The 24,531-nt window shown below is 45.4% G+C and overlaps 1 protein-coding gene across 1 annotated transcript in view; it reads left to right on the top strand.

The window, feature by feature from the left end:
- Positions 1 to 24,531, top strand: part of DNAI4 (dynein axonemal intermediate chain 4) — a 641,148-nt gene that overhangs the window by 186,207 nt on the left and 430,410 nt on the right. The window contains exon 6 of the mRNA XM_086953805.1: positions 17,728 to 17,867. Coding sequence (XP_086809931.1) covers positions 17,728 to 17,867 — 140 coding nt within the window. The remainder of the gene's footprint in view (positions 1 to 17,727; positions 17,868 to 24,531) is intronic.

The following is a 24,531-nucleotide window of genomic DNA, read 5'->3' as shown; positions in this document are numbered from 1 at the left end:
AACCGCTTCCGCTGTGACTGTGTTAGCCAATGAATTCCCTGCAATGTGAACGCCATCACATCGATGACTCAGTGCGTGTATCACGTGAGTCTTTCGTAGTTCTTTCTTTACAAGAACTACTTGTTCCCAAAGCGTTTTATGCTTTATTGTGGCACCTGTGTCATCTTTGTAACCGTTTTTACTCCATGTCTGCATGTCACTGTTGTATGACTTGACGCAGAAATGCGAATCACACACTATTATTGTGGGGAATTCGCGATCGGCATTTTCAAGCGCCAGCTTTAAAGATCTTATTTCAGCTCGCTGAGCTGAACAGTTTCTGAGTGATTCAGTTTTGGTAATCATCGGTTTGAATTTATCAGAGTGCCAGCGACCTTTAACAATCGTGCAAGCTGCATTGTAGGATTTTTTATCTACATCGTAGTGTTGTGCGAATCTGTCCATATAGATTACGCAGGTATATTGTTCCAGAGGCAGAATTTCGATTGGCAGAGTATATTCTTGTTCATATTCTAGATCATCTAGTTTTTTCAGTTTTGGGTCAAAATAGTATTTCACTCTTCTGTAGCAAAATAATTTTTCCATTGTATCCATTTTGGATCTAATGCCACTGTATTCAGATTACGAGGACTTGGTAATGTCTCAAGGGCTGATTCTGCTGTATAAACAGATATTCTCTTGCCTTGGACTAGGGCTTTTTCTTTTGCTACAGCAGTTTGAACCACAGTCAGAATTTTTTCAGTAGAACTGAATTTCATTTCAGCTTGATTTGATTTGAATGATTTGATTTGATTTGGGATTTATAGAGCGCGTAGCTACCCTAGGGCATCCCAGCGCTAGTGACCATAGCTCCAGCAAGGTGGGGAAGGAGGGGAGTGGTAATCAGGGGAAATTAGGGGAAGAGAAAGGTTTTTAGTTGTTTCCTGAACCTGAGGTGGTTTTGTTCTTGCCTCAGAGAGAGTGGGAGGGAGTTCCACAATCTGGGGGCATTGTAAGAGAACAGGCGACCGCCGGTTCTGGCCTTCCTAATTCTAGGGACGTTCGCGAGAGATAGGGAGTTGGATCTTAGATGTCTACAGGACTGGTGCTGTGACCGAAGTGGTCTGAGAATGGGGGGGCCTCCATCGTGCATTATTCTGTGGGCAATGCACAGGGTTTTGAACTTGACCCGTTCTTTCACTGGCAACCAGTGCAGGTTTCTGAGGGCTGGTTTGGCCGAGCTCCTCGCTTTGGTTCCAGTTAGGATTCTTGCGGCCGCATTTTGTGCACATTGAAGTCTGTGGACTACAGAGGCTGGAGCCCCCAGATACAGCACATTGCCGTAATCTAATCTGGAGTTCACCAGCCCCTGCATCAGGAGTTTCCTGGATTGGGGGGGGGATTAGATGGAGAATCTTTCGTGCCATTTTTATGAGGCCGAAGCAGGTTCCCGCCGCTTTTCTAGCTTGAGTCTTGAAACTGAGATCCTGGTCCAGCCATATCCCCAGACTTTTTACCTCGGATTTGGGGGATGGTGGAGTTCCCATACATGGTGGCCAGGGAAGGGATGTGGGGATTTTGTTCGGATTTCCCAAGAGGAGTATTTCTGATTTATCACCGTTTAGTTTTAACCGGGAGTCACACATCCACTGGTGCACCTTCTCAAGACAACTGGATAGATTGGAGAGGGAATTGTCTGATTGGTTAAGGGAAATGACCAGCTGTGTGTCATCGGCGTACATTATAGTTTTAATTCCAAAAGGTTTAACAACATCCTCGAGGGGGGCCATGTACACATTGAAAAGTGTGGGGCTCAGGGAAGATCCCTGAGGAACCCCACACTTGAGTGCCTGAGCCTTGGAGGTGGAGTACCCATCTGCCACTTGAAAGGATCTATCTTCAAGGAAGAATTTAATCCAGGCTAAGGTGGAGTCCGCCACTCCTATCAGACCGAGCCGGCGTATAAGGGTTGCATGGTCCACCGTTTCGAAGGCGGCACTTAGGTCGAGGAGGATCACTGCCACTGATCCTCCTGCGTCCATAATGCTCCTAGTTTCTTCGGCCACGGCTAACAGTGCGGTGTCGGTCCCTTGTCCCGGTCTGAAACCTGTCTGAGACTGGCGGAGGAGGTGATTAGTTTCCAGAAACCCGGAGAGTTGTTGGTTTGCTACAAGTTCGGCGAGTTTGCTGATGGCCGGCAGCAGTGAGATAGGTCTAAAATTAGATGGGTCCATGGGGTCTAGATGCGTTTTTTTTATAAGAGCCTTGACAGTGGCTTTTTTCCAGTTTTCCGGGACCGTGCCAGTTTTGAAAGAGGCATTAACCAAGTTGGTAAGAGGGGGGGCTACGGTAGGAGCAACCAGTTTGAGTTTACTGATCGGGGCTGGGTCTGACGGAGCACCACTTTTTATCGTATGTAAGATGTTTAAAAACATCTCAGTGGTGATTTGGGGGAAGGTGGATAATCTCGGGGCATCTTGGAGAGGTGGGGAGATAGAGCATCCTTGGGAGGTGGAGGGGGCCGGTAGGGAGATCATGATTTTTTTGATTTTTGCAGAGAAAAACTCGGCCATCTGGTTACATCTTACGCCCGCCAGGTCTGGAGTCGGCGGTGGGTCCTGCATTTTGGTGAGGAGATTAACTATGCGGTAGGTCTCTTTTGCGGAGTTGGCCGCTGAGGTTATTTTTTCCTCGAAGTAGGTGGCCTGCGCTGTTTTTAAAGCGTTTTTATAGAGCCTAATATGGGCTCTGTATTCACTTTTGTCTTCCGTATTCCAGTTTTTTCTCCATTGGCGCTCCAGCCTTTTGCCTTTCTTTCTTAGTTCACGTAATTCCTGAGTAAACCACGGCAGTTTGGAGGATTTCCTGCTAGTTGGAAGAGGTTTGAGTGGTAAGACTGAATTAAGGGAATCGTTAATCCATTTATGCAATTGGACTTCGGCTTTAGAGGGGTCTGGGTCTAATACCGGTAGGGTGGCTGACCACGCTCGTTCCCAGAGGTTGGTGTCCAATTTTTTCCATGGGCGTGATGGGACCTGGGGACGGGTAGTTTCCAACTTCTTCCCTGGAAGTTGAAGTTTAAAAGGGACCAAAAAGTGGTCTGACCAGGGGGGGGCAGAGGAGTTTGTACGAATAATTTGGTGAGGTTGGAAAAAATGGGATCTAGCAGATGTCCTTTCGTATGAGTAGGTACATTGTTGCGCAGTTGCAGATTGAGGGATGTTGGATCGTTTTTTAATTCTGAGGCAAGTTTGTTGGCGTGGTCATCGAAGTGGAGATTTAAGTCTCCAAGAATTGTGAAGTTTGGAGTCACACAGGCAAGGGAGGAGATGGCGTCCATTAGGGAGTTTATGAAGCACCCTACCTGTCCTGGTGGGCAGTAGATTAAGATCCCAGATAGGGTGGTAGACGGCGGCAGATGTAAGGAGAAAAGAACATTTTCGCTATCTAAGATGGGGCTGTCTTTAAACTGACATGACAGGTTGTCGCGATATATAATCGCTAAACCCCCTCCCGTTCCCGTCGGTCTGTTGTGGGTTTTGATGAGGTACCCAGGTGGTAATGATTGGATAATGTCCAGGTCGGAACTTGTAGACAGCCAAGTTTCTGTTAAGAACAGGACGTCAATGGCGGAGTCTGTCAGCAGTAAGTTGATTTCTGTCTGATGCAAAGCCATCTCGAGGCAGGCGGGTTCTGTATGGGGGGAAAGCGTAAACCTGTAGGCGCAGTTCGGACAACTTGGATGCACATCCTCCGGGGTAATGAGGCCGTTGCACCTAGTATGTAAAGGTTCTCTGAGTTGGTGCAGAGATTCTTGTGAGTATTGGATTAGAGTGAGGATGAGACCGGCAGGGGGTGTGGGCTCTGGGCTCGGTCTGGCGCGGACAGGCGCAGACGGGCTTGCCTTAGGCGCGCCTTCGGCGCGCAAACGGCGCTCCCGCTGCGCTCGTCCGCTGCGCTTCCGCCATAGGCACATTATAAAGTGGTTGTTGAGGGTGGGGACAGGGGGGTGTGGCCAAACAAGTGGGCGTGGCCTGAGTCCTCGCGCTGAGAGCGTCTGAGGAGTGAATCAATTAGGGGTCAGCCAGCAGCGTTAGAGTCCGCTACCTGAACTGAGTGAAGTGCACGATTCTTAGCAGCGTGCAGAGTTGCTGTGGTGAGTTTAAAAGCTAGCACAAGTAAATTCGTGACAGTTTTACAAATTTTAAAAAGCAATGCAATGCGCTATGCGCTCTCCCGGCTTCCGCCTCAGGAGTCTGATCAATGGGCTACCTGGCGCTTTTACTCAGCGTTATGTAGTCGTCGCCGGGGGGTGTGGCCAAACAAGTGGGCGTGGCCTGAGTCCTCGCGCTGAGAGCGTCTGAGGAGTGAATCAATTAGGGGTCAGCCAGCAGCGTTAGAGTCCGCTACCTGAACTGAGTGAAGTGCACGATTCTTAGCAGCGTGCAGAGTTGCTGTGGTGAGTTTAAAAGCTAGCACAAGTAAATTCGTGACAGTTTTACAAATTTTAAAAAGCAATGCAATGCGCTATGCGCTCTCCCGGCTTCCGCCTCAGGAGTCTGATCAATGGGCTACCTGGCGCTTTTACTCAGCGTTATGTAGTCGTCACCGGGGGGCGTGGCTAAACAAGTGGGCGTGGCCTGAGTCCTCGCGCTGAGAGCGTCTGAGGAGTGAATCAATTAGGGGTCAGCCGGCAGCGTTAGAGTCCGCTACCTGAACTGAGTGAAGTGCACGATTCTTAGCAGCGTGCAGAGTTGCTGTAATGAGTTTAAAAGCTAGCACAAGTAAATTTGTGACAGTTTTACAAATTTTAAAAAGCAATAATAATAATAATAATAAAACATTTATTAAGCGCATGGCTGCACAACTGTGTATCCCCGCGCTAATTGCTGAAAAATCTCAACCGAGAATCAAGTCAAAGGAAAAGAGAGTGGCAGAGTTATTGAGGGAAGAGGTGGGTTTTCAAGTTAGCTCTGAAAAGAGTTTCAGAGGGTTCCATTCTTAAATGAATCGGAAGAGCGTTCCAATGTTTCACTCCTAGATAACGAAAGGAGCGGCCACCGATTTTTGCTCTGTGGACTCGGGGGAGTTTGAAAAGGGACATTCCTGAGGACCTCAGGTGTCGGGTAGGGCGGTGAATGGTCATGAGGCTCCTTAAGTAGGTGGGACCCTTGTTGTGGGCTATCCTATGGGCATAGCAGAGGCTCTTGAATTTTATTCTCTCCTTTACGGGGAGCCAGTGCAGTTTGGACAGTGCTGTTTTGGCAGAAGTTCTTTTAGGAAGGCCTAATACCAAACGGGCTGCTGCATTTTGTACACATTGCAGCTGGTGTAGATGTTTTTGGTTGATGCCTAGAAGGAGGGCATTCCCGTAGTCCAGGTGCGGTGTAATAAGAGCATGCACGATGGTTTTCCTGGCCTTGATAGGTATCAGGTCAATGATTTTTCTGAGAATTCTTAATGTGCCGATGCATTTACCAATGATCTTGTTAACTTGGGATTTTCCTGATAGATCCGAGTCGATCATGATCCCAAGGTTCTTGACTTTCTCGACAGGTCGAGGGCATTCGCCGAGAGATGTGGGCCACCACGCTTGAGACCATAGGGAGGTTTTGTTCCCTATCACAAGCACCTCAGTTTTGTCTCCATTAAGCCGGAGGCAATTACTGTCCATCCACACGGCCACAGCGGCCATGCACTCCGAGAAGTTTGAGGCGTACTCCTCGGTATCAGGAGTGAGCTTAAACATAAGCTGAGTGTCATCGGCGTAGCTAACAATGCCAACCCCAAAGTTCTCTATGATCTGAGCCAGGGGTTCCATATAGATGTTGAACAATGTAGGGCTCAAACTCGAGCCCTGTGGAACCCCATGGCTCACGGACCAAGAGGATGATTTGAAGGGCGGGCAATGAAGCTGGAAAGTTCCTTTCGTGAGGAAAGATTTAATCCACGCCAAAGCACAGTCTTTTACTCCGATATCTGAAAGACGGGACAGCAGCGTGGCATGTAGCACAGTATCGAAAGCTGCGCTTAAGTCAAGCATGACCAACGCTGCTGTTTCACCCTCGTCCACCATCTTGCGGATATATTCTGTGGAATACAAGACAGCTGTCTCCGTGGAGTAATTTGGTCTGAAACCGGATTGAGTGGGGTGAAGGATGTTTTCTTCCTCTAAAAACGCCATAAGTTGGATGTTAACTATTTTTTCTATTATTTTGGCGCATTGAGGCAGTAGAGATATTGGCCTGAGATTTTGGAGTTGAGTGATCGGAACATTAGGTTTTTTTTTCAGGGGAATGACTTGGGCGTTTTTCCAAGCCTCCGGGACATGGCATTCTTCAAAAGAGAGGGTAATGAGTTGGCTTATTTGATCCATGAGGGTAATGTCCATGATGTCTTTGTATTTATCTAACGGACACACATCATTAGGGGAGCCAGAGTGGATACTGTTGATTATGCTGGACAGTTTTTCTTTGTCGGGAGTGTAAAAATGGGTAAGAGTGGTTTTGTGAAGAGGGGGAATTGTCTTACCAGATGTGGGGGGGGGGTGGAGAAAGTGGCATGAATTTTCTCTACTTTGTTGACAAAGAAGTCTGCAATTTTTCGCATAACTCATTAGAAAACGTGTCCTGCGTGTCCAGGCACGACGTGTCTGTTAGTTCCTTGTAGATCCGAAACAGTTCTTTAGATGGATTTATAGCCTCTTCAATTCTGTTTTGGTAAAAGTGGCTTTTTTCCTCTCTTATAAGTCTCTGATAAGCGCTTAGTTCGTGTTTGTAGGTCTCCTTCAGTTCCATGGAGTAGTTCTTTCTCCATTTACTTTCAATCGCTTTGCAGCGGGCTTTGGCTACCTTTAATTTTTCTGAGAACCACGGTTCAGATTTTGTTCTCCTAGCTGGGGGCTTGCAGGTCCAAGGGGCAATTTTATCAAGTGCCTTGCTTAGTCATAGTTCATAAGAATTCCAGGTTTCTTGAAGGGACTGGCCTTGGGGAGGGGGGTGGATTTTTAATTCGTCAATCAGACGTTCTGGGGTGTAGTTTTTCCAGTTGCGCCGCTTGGCATACAGGGGTTTGAGGACATTATTCTTAGTCCTGGTCTTGGGTATGTTGAACATGATCATAAGGTGGTCTGACCAAATGATAGGGACCAATGCAATGCGCTATGCGCTCTCCCGGCTTCCGCCTCAGGAGTCTGATCAATGGGCTACCTGGTGCTTTTACTCAGCGTTATGTAGTCGTCGCCGGGGGGCGTGGCCAAACAAGTGGGCGTGGCCTGAGTCCTCGCGCTGAGAGCGTCTGAGGAGTGAATCAATTAGGGGTCAGCCGGCAGCGTTAGAGTTCGCTACCTGAACTGAGTGAAGTGCACGATTCTTAGCAGCGTGCAGAGTTGCTGTGAAACTTGAGTGTACAAATGTGATTTGTAAGCTGTAGGTACCGTTTCTCCCTATTTAGAGGTCAGGTATGTGAATCCGCGTCTTCCTGGGATGACTCGGATTACAAGGTTGCGTATGTTTTCGCGTGTTTGTAGTTGTGTTTTAGCTAACATGTCTGTTTGCAATGATCTCAAAATCTCTGTGTGTTTCTGAGTCCAATTGATTTGTTTGAAATCTGGTCTTATCAATTCATAGAGCGGTTTAACCCTCTCTGCATAATTTAGAATGTATGTTCTTCCGAAATTCAGGAAACCTAGTATTGATTGTAAATTCTTCAGCGTTTTCGGTGCTTGGAGTACAGCACATTTCTCTAAGAAATTGTCTGCCAGGCTTTTGCCTTCACTTGATAATTCATATCCTAAGAATAGTACTGTCAGATGGGCAATTCGTGACTTTTTAAAGTTGAATTTGTAACCCTCTGATGCAAACCCAAGTATTATGGTGTTCACTCTTTTTAAGTGAGTCTCCAGGTCATCATCTGTGAGATAGATGTTATCGACATAGGATAATGCCTCATCATCATATATTTGTAGTTACTCTGTTACTCTTGCTGACAATAATCCTGGGCTATTTTTGAATCCCTATGGGAGTCGGCAAAATTGTTTTTGCAATCCCATTATTGAGAAAGCGGTCAAATACCTGCTTTCAGGTGCAATGTTTTGACAGAAGAATCTATTAGAGATATGTAATGTTGTTTTATATTTTTTGCGCGCAATGTTATTCATTAGTGCTGCACTATGTGAGTTTTGTACTGCAAATGTTTTACAACAGGAGTTCAGTTGTTTGTAGTCCAAAACTAGACGATATGAATCGTCTGGTTTGGAGAAAACAAAGTATTGTTCATTTGTGAGGTGCATGTTTCAATCACCCCTTGATATTCAAGTTGATCTAAGATCTCCTTGACTTGCTTTTTAGCTTCTTGTTTAACTGGGTACTGCCTTTGTGCAGTGGGCTGATTTTTTAACTGGATTTTGTGGTGAGGAGAGTCCTCATCCCATCCTACATGATTTTTATATAAAGCAGGATCTTGGGCCACTGCCCATTTTCTTGCCACTGTGTATTTTTTATGAATCGGATTATGATTTGAGAACGCAGGCATAATCATTTCTTCGCCATGAGGGCACTCCCTGACAAACTCTGGTGGCCAGTCTTTCTCAGCTAACAGGATGTCATAGCCTTTAGAAAGTTTCTCCCAAAAGAGACCTTTTATTTTCCTAGTTTTATCTCCCTCTATACGTAATGTTATTTCATATCGTTTTTTCAGTTGTGTCCTCAGAATTCTCGGCATGTTTAATTTTAATACTTGCTACCTTCTTTCTGGGAAATTGTAATTTTTTAAGAGCAGGTCCTTGTCTTTGGACTTGACGTGTGTCTGCAGTTTCCACCTGAATGTATTCATTCGTGTCCACTGTCTCCAGAAGATTCATCAGGATCCTGCGAGCTATGGTCACTTCTGCTGCGCTGTCTACCATTGTCTGGGCCCACTGTTCTGACCGACTTTTTTTGGGCCCGTTCATGAGGGAAGGTGATTGGAGGTGACTTTAGTCTACTATCATTCTAACAGAAGGATTAGAACCGTAAATAGAGCCTATTCACAAGGCGTGTTGACACAATCCCGTACCCCTTTCTCTAGATTAGGGCTTATAAACCTATGTTAAGGGATAGATTTATGAGTATTAGTGATAATCCGTCCTTTTGTGAGAGTGTTAGTATACTTTTCATGGAGTTATGCTGATCTCGGGCCTTGTAGGTCTCAAACGGGAGAGACTCCATCTTTCTTTCTGCCCCGGTACCTTGAGATGCTTCTAGGTCAAATGTAATGTTTTAGTTACGAGGTGTTGTTCGCTTGGAGAGAACCGGCTCAGGCTGGCCCTTATCGAAAGACTGTATTTTTCTCCATGCCGAAGACATAACATCAGGCCGGCCGGCTGAGAACGTGTCCTTGGTACGGGGAGGTACAAGAATTTGGTGGGCGGCAGGTTACTGCCGTAACTTTCCATGAAGGGACAAGCTTCCATATTAGCAAAGGCATGAGGCAGTGAGTCAGTCAGTCTGTAGGCGACAGCTAGTCGTTAGCATCAGTGCAATTAATTATTTCAATGATTCAGAAAAGGGGGGTGGTGATGAACAGAGTGTCTGAATTAAGCAAACCACTCTTACCCAGTCCAAAGATCAGGGCTTGATCCATCACCGTTTTTTAGCTCACTGCACCATCCCAGCTCAGAAATTGGCTATATGCAAATTAGTCTGACCCTGGCCCAGTGCATCATGGGAACAGGGCAGACCAAACTACCAAGCCAATTCTTATACTGGGAAGGAAACAAGCTACCGGGGACCGGTTTCTGGCATTTCAGCCGTCTTCGGCCCGGCTTGCTTGAATCCTGATGGTGCAATGAGCTAGGGACTCACATCTGAGTATACCCTTCCACGCTTATGGTGGACAAAAATGATTCAGAAAAGGGGGGTGGTGATGAACAGAGTGTCTGAATTAAGCAGACCACTCTTACCCAGTCCAAAGATCAGGGCTTGATCCATCACCGTTTTTTAGCTCACTGCACCATCCCAGCTCAGAAATTGGCTATATGCAAATTAGTCTGACCCTGGCCCAGTGCATCATGGGAACAGGGCAGACCAAACTACCAAGCCAATTCTTATACTGGGAAGGAAACAAGCTACCGGGGACCGGTTTCTGGCATTTCAGCCGTCTTCGGCCCGGCTTGCTTGAATCCTGATGGTGCAATGAGCTAGGGACTCACATCTGAGTATACCCTTCCACGCTTATGGTGGACAAAAATGATTCAGAAAAGGGGGGTGGTGAATAACAGAGTGTCTGAATTAAGCAGACCACTCTTACCCAGTCCAAAGATCAGGGCTTGATCCATCACCGTTTTTTAGCTCACTGCACCATCCCAGCTCAGAAATTGGCTATATGCAAATTAGTCTGACCCTGGCCCAGTGCATCATGGGAACAGGGCAGACCAAACTACCAAGCCAATTCTTATACTGGGAAGGAAACAAGCTACCGGGGACCGGTTTCTGGCATTTCAGCCGTCTTCGGCCCGGCTTGCTTGAATCCTGATGGTGCAATGAGCTAGGGACTCACATCTGAGTATACCCTTCCACGCTTATGGTGGACAAAAATGATTCAGAAAAGGGGGGTGAGATAAATAACGGTGATGGATCAAGCCCTGATCTTTGGACTGGGTAAGAGTGGTCTGCTTAATTCAGACACTCTGTTCATCACCACCCCCTTTTCTGAATCGTTTTTGGCCACTATAGGTGTGGCAGGGTATACTCAGACATGAGTCCCTTTCTCACTGCACCATCAGGATTCAAGCAAGCCGGGCCGAAGACGGCTGAAATGCCAGAAACCGGTCCCCGGTAGCTTGTCTCCTTTCTGGTGAAGAATTGGCTTGGTAGTTTAGTCTGCCCTGTTCCCATGATGCACTGGGCCAGGGACAGACTGATTTGCATATAGCCAGGTTCTGAGCTGGGATGGTGCAGTGAGATAAATAACGGTGATGGATCAAGCCCTGATCTTTGGACTGGGTAAGAGTGGTCTGCTTAATTCAGACACTCTGTTCATCACCACCCCCATTTCTGAATCATTAATTATTTCAAGGCAGACAGTCGCCATCTTGAAGTCCGAGAAAGACCGAGAAGCTGATACTCTCTTAGAAAGATTGAAGTTATTTTAGTTGGAGCAGCTGGTGAGCTTTGATATTAAGATCAGAGCATACAGAGTGAAGCAGTTAAGTTGAGAGAACGAATACCAGAGTGATAGAAACTGAGTTATAAGATTGAAGCTGAGAAGTGGAGACAGTCCGTGATTGAGAGGAGAGAGGAGTAGTGCAGAACAGCCAGAGAGAAAGCAGCTAATAAGAGAAAGGTTCCAGTGACTAGGAGGGGAACGGAGGAGACAGAGCATAGCGGTGCAGACGTGTATCCGTGACTGCAGAGGTGTGATCCTAAGACGAGCCAAGGCACAGACGAGAAGGGAACCCAGATGACTGCTGAGTCCAGACTTCATATTAATAAGGTGACGTCGACCCTTTCTTATTAGTGTGCACACATTCTAACCTTTCATTTTCCTTTTCAGGCTATATGTTATAGTATAGTATTATATTGCTATTGTTTTTATCATAATAAAGATATCCCAGTTCTTATTGAACCAATGTGTACACCTCTTATTCTTATACAGTAAAGTTAACCTTTCTTCTAGTCAGGTGCTATGGCACGAACGGATGCTACCCCCGATCAGGTAAATGGTAACTGAATAATTAGGGGGAGAGGAGCCCTTGAAATAGAGAATAAGTTGTACACCGTGTAATTCGGCCATTGATTCATAATATTGTAGTATTGTACCTCTAGTGGATAGTGAGAGATTTCCCAACATGAAGAGCTAAAGGTATTCATAGGAAAGTGATCGTCGTTGTAAGGTGGCGTTAATGAGAACATCGGGAGGGATACCGGTGTGTAATGAGATCGTCTCTAGAGAAAGAGGCATTAATGAGAGCACTGACTGAGGTTAGTGTGTATACCCACAGGATTGTGGCTTGTGTTTGTATGTAATAGCGAGAGCACTGGGGGGATACAGTGCCTATCTTTGAGCGAGCACTGGGTGTAGCCAGTGTGTAATGGTAAGTAATCAGAACTGCCCCAGGGTAGATTAGTCTGGGCCTATATGGTAGCGAGACTATATTGTATGAGTGTGGTATTGTAGAAGATCCAAGCATGTATATTGCTAATTCCCCATCCTTGGGTAGGAAACATAGATACCTGTTGTAAATAGGTCCTAAGGAGGGAGGTGGTTACGTTTCGGCTGGGTTAGTGGTGCTCTGATGAGCTGATTCTATCTGGTCCGAAAATCCGGTCGTTACAGCCCACTCTCCATTTTTCAGTTGTGTCCTCAGAATTCTCGGCATGTTTATTTTAATACTTGCTACCTTCTTTCTGGGAAATTGTAATTTTTTAAGAGCAGGTCCTTGTCTTTGGACTTGACGTGCTCTTCTCTGTGTTCTGACCGTCCTCTTCTTTCCGATTTCTGTGAGGAAGTCTGAAAAGATCGAAAGGGACGTGTATCAACCTCTTGATATCAATCAGGTTTTTTCAAATTATCCCTATTTCTAAGGTTGTATCTTTTTTCAGAGGGCTCCCTTTGGGGAGACTTGTCTTCTCGGCCTGGAGATCTTTCTCTCCGCTGAGGAGACCTTCCTCTGGACTGGAAACGTTTTTCCCTGGGAGTGGATTGTTTATTACCATCCCAACTCTTTTTTGGACTTTTTAAATTATTTTTAATAAATGTTTTTTCAGGATTTTCAGTTAGTTGGGGTTTTACCGGTTTCCCACCCAAACTATCTCTTCCTTGTTCTTCATAGGATTTTTCTATGATTCTGGCGAGTTCAAATGGTTGGTCTGCTATATCTGTTTCCTTCAATTTCTGGCGGATGGCCACAGATGCTGCTTCTCCTTTTATGTTGGCTAATAATATAGCCGAGACCTGCTTGAAGTCTTTCAGTAATTCCATACCCAGAGTTAAAGCAGGTTATGGACCGTATTCATTTTGAATCTGTCTTAGTAGATCTGGTATGACCGCCATAGACGGGACACCATTTGTTTTTGTGTGGATGAAAGCAAAGACTGTGCCCCAAGTTTCACAGTCTTCCACATGTGGTGCGATCTCCATTGGAAGACAGATAGTCAGAATTCTGTGTTTCTCAGTAGGAGTAGTATCTGGAAATTCTGCCTCTATTTGAGTAATTTCTTGTGCTAACCAGAATGGAATTTGTTCCCGTTTTGTGGGTACTTTACCAAGACATGATTGTATGTTCTGTGGTGTGATTTTGTTTGTGTTCCCCTGAGAAGAGGTCAGCTGTGGAATATTAACTGTAGGTTGGACTGTTGAAGTCCGCATGACATATTGGACCATTTCTCTATGTATTTTAATTAAGAGTTTTAGCTGAGCTAAAAGTTCCACGTTCGACATTTTTTCAATGTCTGGATGTGGTGTGTAGCTGGCTAGAACCGGCCACGTTGCTCCTGGTCTACCTAGTGGACAGAGCCTGGTGATGTGATTTTGATGTTTTAGGGCGCCTTTAAACCAGAGCAGGTGCTCTTGGTAATTTTGTGGGATTTCAATGTCCTCGAAAGGAGTGTATTCATCCAGAGGTTCCTCTATTTTGTAATAATGGAAGTCTTTTGTCACAGCATTTGCTGCTGGAAAATTTATCCATGAATAGAATACCTCTGTCTGCCGATATTCATGTGCCTCTACCACGAATATGACTGTACCACCTCGTGATGTCAGTCCATTTTCTATAAGTTTAAGAGTTATAGTTCTTCTTATATTGACCGAAATGATTATAACACTCGGGTCATTTTCTTGGAGACTTGTGTCTTCCTCTAAGAGTCGAGTTGCTAAGGCTTCTCTTTCTCTTTCTTCTTCACTTTCTGTAATTTTACTGACTGAAAGTTTTTTTGTTGCAGATCGAGTTTCAAGGAAACAAAGATTAGGTGCACAATATTTTGGAACACTGTATCCTTCAACGTTGACTAAACCAAAAACTAATACATAGGATTCTCATCCTACTAAATTCCGGCGGATATTAACCTTTCACCCACTCCAGACGTCTTTTGGAGTTTTTACGTGAAAAGTATTCTGTGTGAAAAAGCACGATTGAGTTACTCTAGTGTCTTGCATTAGATTATCGCCTTACCAAACGTTGGGCGCCATGTAGTGTAGTTCCTATATTCCCAATAGGCTCTGCGCATTGGAATAATATAAACAGCAGTGTAGACTAGGTCTCTACTGACTATATTAGACTTAATTAGTTTTGCCAGCTACCTCAGAGGTCCCTAGAAACTTTCTCGAATGTTCAGGAAAGAGCTAACTCTCCGGATTAAGACAAGAAGGGATTAGCTTCTGACAACCATACAAACATGACAACTTTGCTCCCTCCGAAAAGAGTGTATCTCTAGAGTTGTGTGAAAACCATAGACCGCTATTTCACTCAGTCAATCGTGCATACTTAGTTTCACCAGAGTGCAGAGAAATAGAGAGACAGGCGTTTTCAATAAAAGGTGTTATTTATTGCGCAGTCTTCCTTCTCATGCAAGAGAAATGAATTGCCACAATTGCAATACTTATCATAAAGTAAAGTGCGTACTGTAAAAGTAATATTATGAAATAATACTGTAAAAGCATTGATATGGTTTCTTAGCCATATGGTACTTTAAAATGGATAAAATATATACATACATAAAAACATTGACTAACGTACTCAACTGGTGCTTCTAACTACGCCTACCCCGGTGTACCTGACCTAAGCCTAATACTTGGGAAGGAGTAAGTAAGTAGCAGTTTAAGTTAAGTTGGTTAAGATTGTTTTGCCAAGAATCTGCATCAAGAATTCTCTTAAGGGTTTAGTCAGCTCCGTACCTTGGTAATAGAATGTGGGGGGTCTGGTATGTCTTTCTTCAGGACTTGATCCCCCAGCCACCCGCAAGGAGCTCTTGTCCAAATCAAAACAAAAGCAGGGGCGATTTCCCGGGCTGCTGGAGGCTTGGTTTGTTTAAAGAACGCGTTGTGCTTTCTAGGAGTCGATGGGAGTAGCCGTGGTGTGCTTTGGACTGCATGGGCTATTACTGAATATGGATATGATTCTTATGCCTTTATAAGGATATTATTGATTATAAGAAACACACAAAAGAGCAGACCAGGTCTGAAGATGGTGTGTAACTGCAATAGCAGCCGTGAGGCACTAGTGGAGAGCACATGGGGCAAAGGGTTGTTAAAAAATTTGGAGACTATTGGTCACAAAAAGGCTAAAGAAATTCCCATCAGACCACCCATGTGGTGGAATTGCGTCATATGGGAATCAATGATCATCCCATCCCACATCTGACCACATAATGTCGATCCGGGAAGGGTTGTCAAAAAAATAGTCCTTCTGTGACACCATGAAGTGACTGTTGTGAATGGACAAAGTGCAGTGCTCAGAAAAGTGTGTGAAATAAAATTAACTACCAGGATACCAAAGAACATTACAATAGGAGTCCAAGTGTCAAGATTAAAAACACGCCAAGTAGTAAGACTACTCAAAGGCGCTGTGCAGTACGGTCGACATGTTTCAGCTGTAAGAGCCATTAGCTCAGCTTTCTTCAGGACCTATAGACAAAAACAGCTACTGCAACTACATTTGATGTGTGTAAGTGAGGGGTAATGCAAATGTACTGATACAAAGTTACATATATACCAGGAACTAGTATACTTAAATGTCCGCTGGAGGGAAAGAGAAGTGTCTTCTTCCTAACAAGGGGAAAAGAGAGAACACAAAAGACAATGTGTCAAAACAACACCAAAAACCCACACGCTCACCCACCGTACACACACAGAGACCGTGCAGACACACCTGCAAGAATAATTTATATTCTGCATTCTAACAAGCATATTAGCCTTTGAGTAGTCTTACTACTTGGCGTGTTTTTAATCTTGACACTTGGACTCCTATTGTAATGTTCTTTGGTATCCTGGTAGTTAATTTTATTTCACACACTTTTCTGAGCACTGCACTTTGTCCATTCACAACAGTCACTTCATGGTGTCACAGAAGGACTATTTTTTTGACAACCCTTCCCGGATCGACATTATGTGGTCAGATGTGGGATGGGATGATCATTGATTCCCATATGACGCAATTCCACCACATGGGTGGTCTGATGGGAATTTCTTTAGCCTTTTTGTGACCAATAGTCTCCAAATTTTTTAACAACCCTTTGCCCATTGTGCTCTCCACTAGTGCCTCACGGCTGCTATTGCAGTTACACACCATCTTCAGACCTGGTCTGCTCTTTTGTGTGTTTCTTACCTTGGCATAGGGGAGCGAGCAGTAAGGTCTATAAATATTTCCCCCCGACCCTCCACACACCCGTTTGTTTTTTCATTATTATTGATTATAACCACATAAGGGCATGAATCGGGAATATTGAATTAGGGTCCTAGATAGAAACACAACAATAGAATCACTCATACATATACAATACTATCATATGCACTCATACACCTACACAGACACTCATACACCATTACTCCTCCATAGTTACTCACACACCTAGTCACTCAGGCAAATAATCAATAACACTTCCATTTACTGACCTATTAATTTATACACACACCACCTCACTTATTCAAACATATACTAACAAATACTTACTCTATTATACAACCACTGATACAAGTACACACTCATCCATACAGACACTCTCACAATCACTAACTCTTACATATAGTCATTGTTATACACCAACTCTCACATACACTGCCTTATACATATGTACTTAGTTGGACATGTACCACTGAGACATCCATTCACTCACCAACAGACCCATACCCACCCTCACCCACCCATACAACTGTTTCCACATGCACTCTTAAACTCATACACCCAGTCAATCAATCACTCACACATCTATACACAGAGTCATGCACCCCTACCCAACAACACACAGACTCAGTCTCCCATACAAATACTCAGGCAACTAATTAATAACCTACATAGACACTTACGTAGCTACTGACCAACTGATGTAGCAGCTTATACAACAACAGGCAAACTGATACAGACATTCACCCAGTTTAGTCACTAAGCCATGTATTTAGTGAGACACATTCAATCACTCACTTAAACAGTCAGTCACACACCTACTAAATCCTCCATCCAGGCCATCAGTGATGTCATTTGAGATGTCATCAGTGATGTCATCAGTGCTGTCACTGACCATGTCATGAATTATGTAATATGTGTCATCATCAGCAGTGCATTGCGGGGGCGCGAGTTATAGTTAGCTCAACTAACTATAACAGGCAATTTCTATGGTTTTGTATGAGTGAAATGTCCAACTAACTATAACATCCGTGAAACCAATGTTTTTTTCAGTGAATATATATATAGGGCATTATATTATTATTGGACATGAGTTATAGTTTCAGCGGACAACTATAACTGGTGAATTTTGATTTGTCTTGTTTGTTTAAAATGGTATGTTTGAACTAGAATTTTCACATATCTATGTTGTAATTTTAACCTTTCTTTTTCTCAGTGAAATTCCGAGGATTTTTATTTTTATGTAAAGTAAATATTATTACAATTCTTAAATATATTATCAATGTAACTGTTTTTTTTTCAATGAGTACACAAACACCCACCCCCACCTACCTAGAGAAGTCAGTGGATATGGAGATCTGGAGTGTTTTGAATAGCCATGCTGACATCCGTGTAAGTGTATAAGTCTTACCCAGTGATTTATTTTCTTCAAGGTTAAAGAATGACGCCTATTCCGAGATTAGTAAAAATAGAGTTGGAAATGACAGATATATAGAAAGAATGACACAGACCTTTAATGGAGCGCCAAAAAGTAAAGAAGTACAGAGTGAGAAAATCCATATGGCAGACGCAGGTAACTGTTTATTTGATATGCATTAAGTTAATTGTTTCAGATTAAGGTCATTGTTTTAGACAATTCAAAGGCAGTGATTAGCACGTCATGTATTCAAGGCAGTAGGCATTTCTCAAGAACATATTCTCATTGATGTAGTATTTTTAATATGCAAGTTTTAATTTCTCATTCTTCTATCACTGTTATCTGATTAAAAAAAAAACTACAAATGGAGATGGTGATGAGATATTATCTAGCATTTGTGTAGCACACTGTTCCTGATAGTATTACATTGCATCACTCTAACTGTTCTACAGTGATTACAGATGGGCATGTCTGTTTGGTTGGAGAGGTGTGTGGTTCTTATATGACCCATGTGAGAAGAGTTGGATGCCATGACTGAGGCCCTGTCAAGTGGTCTTGAATTGTTGTGGCAAACCTAAACGCTGCTGGTATGTTTTCTCATGCCTATAGAGTTTGTGACTTAAAAACGTCATCTATCTCCTTCTACATTTCTACTATTTCTGCTATACTCCCATCCCTCCCCTTCTAAGTAGTTTGATAGAATATCCAATATTTTTACTTGCAGAGTGTTTCCTGTTTACCATGGTCTAATCCTTTAGTATCTCTCAATTCATATAAAAACATTGACAATGAATCTGTGTAGTTAAATAGTTTACTAATTGTACCAGGGATTGGCATAGGTTTAATCAGTCAATCAATCAGGGGTTTGTTAAGCGCACTACTCACCCATGAGGATCTCAAGGCGCTGAGGGGAAGGAGGGTGCGGGCAGCTCCGTGGTCATCTGAAGAGCCAGGTCTTGAGGTCCTTTCTGAACAGGTGCTTCGTCTGAATCTGAGGGGGAGTTCGTCCCAGGTCTTGGCCGCAGTGTAGGAGAAGGATCTGCCAGCACTGTGGATGCAGGAGACCGTGGCTAGGGATAGGTCGGTAAAAGGGAGGTTTCTCTTGGGGCGTGGAAGGAGAAACTTTCATTGCGGTATTGGGGTCCGGTGTTATGGAGGGCTTTTTAAGGATTTGTGAGCAGTTTCAAGGTTGGTTGATTTTTGACGGGGAGCCAGTGGAGGGCGTGGAGGTGCTGGGTGATGTGGTCCTGTCATGGGATGCTGAGGACGAGTCTGGCTGCGGCATTCTGGATGGTCTGGAGTTTGTGAAGGAGAGTTTTGTTGATTCTGGCATAGAGCACGTTTCCGTAGTCCAGTCTGCTGGTTCTGAGTGTGTGGGGGACAGCCTTCCTGGAGTCGGGGAGGGAATCCATTTGAAGGTCTTGCAGAGTATACAGAGGGTGTTGAAGCATGTGGAGGATACAGCGTTGATCTGGTGGTAATCTGGTGATCATGTTGAGTGAGGAGTTGAATATGATGCCGAGGTTGCAGGCCGGGTCTGTAGGTTTGGGTGGATTTCCGATGGCGGGGGGCCACCAGGTGTTGTCCCATGCGGGAGCGGGTGGACATGAGGGTATGGACTTCTGTTGAGCTTCAGGCAGCTGCTGCTCATCCAGGATGCAACATCCTTCATTCCTTCTTGGAAACTGTGCCTGGTGATGCTGGGTTCCTTGGTGAGGGAGAGAATGAGATGGGTGTCGCCCACATAAGATACAATGTTGAGTCTGTGTTTTCTGACTATGGTGGTGAGAGGTCATGCAGATGTTGAAGAGTGTGTTCATGAGGGAGGATCCTTGGGGTACTCCACATTTGATCTCTGTGGGCTCGGAGAGGAAGGGCGGGAGTCTTATTCTTTGTGTTCTGCCTGAGGGAAAAGATCGGATCCAGCCTAAGGCGGTTCCCTGGATACCGACGTTATGGAGTCTGGTGGCTAGTTTGCGGTGGGACACAGTGTCGAAGGCTGCTGAGAGGACTAGTAGTATGAGGGCTGCGGTGTGGCAGTGATAGAGGAGGGTGTGGATGTCATCAGTGGTGGCTATGAGGGCGGTCTCAGTGCTGTGGTTGCTGTGGAATCTGGATTGAGAGGAATTGAGGATGTTCTTGGTTTCCATGAAGTGCGTTAGCTGGGAGTTTGATGACTTTCTCGATGACCTTGGCTGCGAAGGGTAGAAGAGAGATGGGCCTGTAGTGCTTGATGTCAGTCAGGTCTGCGAAAGGCTTCTTGAGGATGGGCTTGACTTCGGCATGTTTTCAGTCGTCGGAGAACGTGGCTGTTTCAAGCACGCAGTTGATTGTCTGTGGTAGTTCTGGTGCGATGGCGGTGGCAACCCTGTGAAATATGTGCAGTGGGCAGGGTTCAGTGGGTGCTCCAGAGTGAATGATTTTCATGGTCTTTGCGGTGTCTTCTGTGATGACAGGGGTCCGGGTGAGGAGGGTTGGCTGGGTGGCATTGATGGTGGAGGGTGTAGGGTCGGTGCCGTGGTCTTGATTGTTGAAGTTGTCGTAGAGGGTCCAGATCTTGTGGTGGAAGAAGGAGAGGTCTTGGAGGGAGGGGCATCAGTAGTTTCGCTGTGGGGTCTGGTGATTTCTTGTATGAAGGCGAACAGTTCCTTGGAGTTGGGGGAGTTGATGAGGATTCTGTCCTGGATGAAGTTTCTCTTAGTTGAACTGATGAGTTGGTAGTGAGCCATGGTGGCAGCCTTGTAGGCAGTGCATGCTTAAAGGGTTTTGATGTTTCTCCATGCTTTCTCCAGTCATCGGCACAAGCTATCTGATTCTTGGAGGTCCGTGAATAACCAGGTAGCTTTTGCAATGTCATCTTGCGAAGTTCTGCTGTGTTGGCATCTGTCGTGGTAGGAGGAGGAATGCAGCTGAGGTGTTCTTCTGTGATTTTGCTTTAGTTTCTGTGTGGGAGGTGAGCATAAGCTTGTGTGTGGTGAGTTTTGAGAAGGAGAAATGGACTCAGTGGTGGTCCGTCCAGAGAGGTTACGTGGAGTGACTGAAGTGAATGTTGTTTCCTCCAGGGAAGATGGAGTAGAGAGTGTGTACTGATGTATAAAGTAATGGTAGCCAAATATAAGACCATGATTGATGAGGCCAAGAAAAAATTCTTTAGTGATAGAATCGAAACGGCCAAAAACTCCAACAAAGCTCTGTACGAAACCACTAAGCAGTTAGCAGGCTATTCCCCTAATCTGACTCCACCTCCCTCACAACCCCTTTGCGATGCCCTAGCCAGCTTCTTCTTTAGTAAAGTCAATGACATTTATTCTGCCTTTGCTAAAAATACTAACCTTCCCCCTAACATGTTGACCGCCGTTCAGACTGGACCCATCCTCTCCCAATTCGCAGAAATCTCTAGTTCCCAGATCGCGGACATAATATTCACCATTAGATCAGGTTCCGCACTTGACCCTTGTCCATTCAAAGTATTACTGCCTGTTATTGAAGTGGTTCTTCCCGCTATTACCTTCATGTGCAATGCCATGTTTAGCACAGGTACTTATCCCGACATTTAAAAAAAACCCCTCATTAAACGACTCTTAAAGAAACCACACCTCGACATGGAAGAACCTAAGAGCTACCGCCCTATTGCTAGCCTACCAGTTTTGGCTAAAATAGCGGAAAAAGCACTGAATCAACAGCTCTCCGCATTCTTAGAGCAACATCATTTACTTGATGAATCCCAGTTTGGCTTCCGCCAATTCCATGGGACGGAGACGGCTTTGATCAAAGCGGCGGATGATATTAGATCCATCCGCGACGCTGGGGGCTCAGCAGTCCTGATATTGCTTGATTTATCTGCAGCCTTCGACACGGTCGTTCATGCTACCTTGATCGACCGTGTCGGAAACATGGGTGTCCAGAAGAACGCCAGCAAACTTCTGGCCTCTTTTCTGGCCAACAGAACCCAGGTGGTCACAATGGGACCCTTTCACTCTTCCACTATGTCTCTGCCATGTGGAGTACCTCAGGGCTCATCCCTAAGTCCGACACTTTTTAACATCTATGTGTCGGATTTAGCCAATGTCATTCGGGCACATGGGATGAGCCTTACCTCCTATGCAGATGACACACAGTTGGTCCTTGCCATTAAGAACAACAGCCACAAAATAGCGGAAGATCTTAAATCAGGCATGGTAGCAATTGGAAGTTGGATGGCTTCCAATTGTCTAAAATTAAATTCCGACAAGACTGAAGTAGTCATCTTCGGACCGCTGACTCCTGAATGGTCATCCAACTGGTGGCCATCTTCACTGGGCTCTCCTCCCGATCCTGTCAGCAAGGTGAGGAACTTGGGTGTCATCTTTGATGACCGCCTCACTTTTCATCCACACGCTAACCAGATTACCTCCTCAGCCTTCCACAAACTGAGACTCATCAAAAAGATCCTCTCCTTCCTCCCCGACTCAGCTGGTAAAACCCTGGTCACTTCCCTTGTTTTGTCCACATTGGATTATTGCAATGCATTATTCCTCAATGCACAAGAAGGAGTTTTAAACAAATTGCAAATAATACAAAACTCAGCTGCCAGGCTTTTGGGAAAAATTCCCAAATATCAATCTGCCTCGGACACCATCAGAGAGCTACACTGGTTATCCATTAGAAACAGAATAAAATTTAAAACCCTCTGTATTGTGTACAAGGCCTTGCATAATCTGGGACCAGCTTATCTTGTCCAAAATCTGATTCCCTATTGTCCGTCCAGAACACTACGTTCCTCAAGTCTAATGGATCTTGTGGTTCCTCGTACCAAAACTGTATCATGGGGTGACAGAAGATTCCTGGTGTCAGCTCCAAAGTTGTGGAACACACTGCCCCATTCGATAAAAGCCAGTCCTTCTCTCTGGTCCTTTCGTAAGCAACTCAAGACCTGGCTTTTTAATCATTGGACTCCTCTTCCATCTCTCAGGTTAAATACTACAGATATCTCAGCGCCGAGACGCCCATGGGCCTTTGTTTGCGCTTTAGAAATGTCACTAATAAATAATAAATAAATACTGCAGTGTCGATGAGGTAGACAAGTTGCTTCAGTCCAATTTTGGCAATGTTCTCTAGGAGGGTGATGGCGTTGTGGTCACTAGGCTGTCTAGGGCGAAGTGCAGGTCTCCGAGCACCGAGCAGTATGTAGTCTGTGGAGGTGAGGGCATGGGGAGCGATACAGTCTGCAATGGCATTGCTGAATGGGGAGCGGGCTCCGGGAGGTCTGTAGGCAAATGTCCAGCAGAGTGTTGTTATGGGGTTGGGCTGGATCTGGAAGTGGATGTGTTCCATGGGGTGCAAGGCGTCGTCCGAGTTGGAGGTTGTCAGTCAGAGGGAACTTTTGTGGGCGATAGTGAGTCCTATTCGGGCATTTGGGCGGTCCTTTCTTCAAAACTTGTATCTGCCGGGGATGGCAGTTGCAACGTCAGGAGTGGAGCTGGAATTGGTCCAGGTCTTTGTGGGGAAGGCAATATTGGGCGAGTGGGTGTTGAGGAGGTTCCAAACTTCTACTACATGTGTGCAGGGAGCCCTCGTTGAGGAGGATGCAGCTCAGGGGTTTGTGTATGCTGGCGTCCGGTGGGATGGGTGCGACTTTCTGGGTCTGGAGGTGGGTGAAGGTGCGGCGGCGGTGTCGGCAAGAGAATGGGCCTTGGGGGCTGCTCAGTGTTGGGAGCTGGCAGTTGATGTTGCGTCCAGGATTGAGCGCATGGAGAGTGCTGGGGTTGTAGCTGCGGGGGGTCAGGGGACCAACAGGTCAGAGGTCTTGCTTGCCTTAATGCTCTCCGTCCCCCATCGGGGGAGGGAGAGCATCAGGGAGGCGGGAGTGTGAACACGTGGGGGAGGGGCTGCAGGGGCAGCAGCGGCAGGAAAAGCAAAAAAGGAAAACAGAGGCAAACACCGAAAATAGGTAAAAAGGCAAAGACAGAAAAAGGAAATAGAAAATAAAAACAGAAAAAGGCTGACAGAGCAGACAAGCAGCAGTGCAGGCTCTTCTACTGGACCACCAGGGATGAGGCACAGGCAGGAACCTGTGGGTGGAGGAGGGCATCAAACACCTACCTGGGACAGCAGAAGGTGCTGGGGACAGTGCCTTAAGGATAAAGCTGTGGAAGGAGAGAGCAGTTTACTCCAGCTAGCTGATCCTATGAAATATATAATCAAAGACCACCTCAAGCTGAGGCAATAGTGCCTCCCTACTGCGACCTCAGACAGTTTCAAGGATAGAGGTACCGTCCTTGTTATGAAGCATAACTTCACATCACCCTCTCAAGGTCTGGGGGCCATTAACCTCCAGTGATTAAATGGCCATCGTCACCTGCATTAAAACCTCAGGGATGCCCACGCAAAGACATAGGGCAGCATCACTGCATGGGATCATCTCACATCCCTTGTGTCCTTGCCAAGCAATGGGCTTCCCCAGTAAAAGCAGTAAAATGTGCTAACACTTTATGGAGATCCATGAAGGCCAAAGAATGGTGACACAATTGTGCATGATTCCTTTTGTTGGACTGTCTCCCTTAATAATTCATATAAACAAGGTGCCCACTAGCACTTACTTTTGTGCTCCACCGTGATGTTCACTTTGCTAGATGAGGCTATTGATACCACCACAATCTGCCCCAACACTCCCTGGGAGGATCTATTCTCTCAACCTTCACATGTCCATTGCTACGACAGCCAGGCCTTCCTTCCATTTGTACCATCGATTAATAAACCCTGTACTCAAGGATATCAAAAACCCTTCTACTTTCATTGTTAGAAATGGGGGTCGCTAGTTGGCAGTGGTAGATACCTTTGT

Source organism: Lissotriton vulgaris, chromosome 1_1 (assembly GCF_964263255.1).
Source record: "Lissotriton vulgaris chromosome 1_1, aLisVul1.2, whole genome shotgun sequence".
NCBI classification, from domain to species: domain Eukaryota; kingdom Metazoa; phylum Chordata; class Amphibia; order Caudata; family Salamandridae; genus Lissotriton; species Lissotriton vulgaris.
Note: the sequence above shows the minus strand (reverse complement) of the source record. Positions and strands in the feature narration are given on the sequence as shown.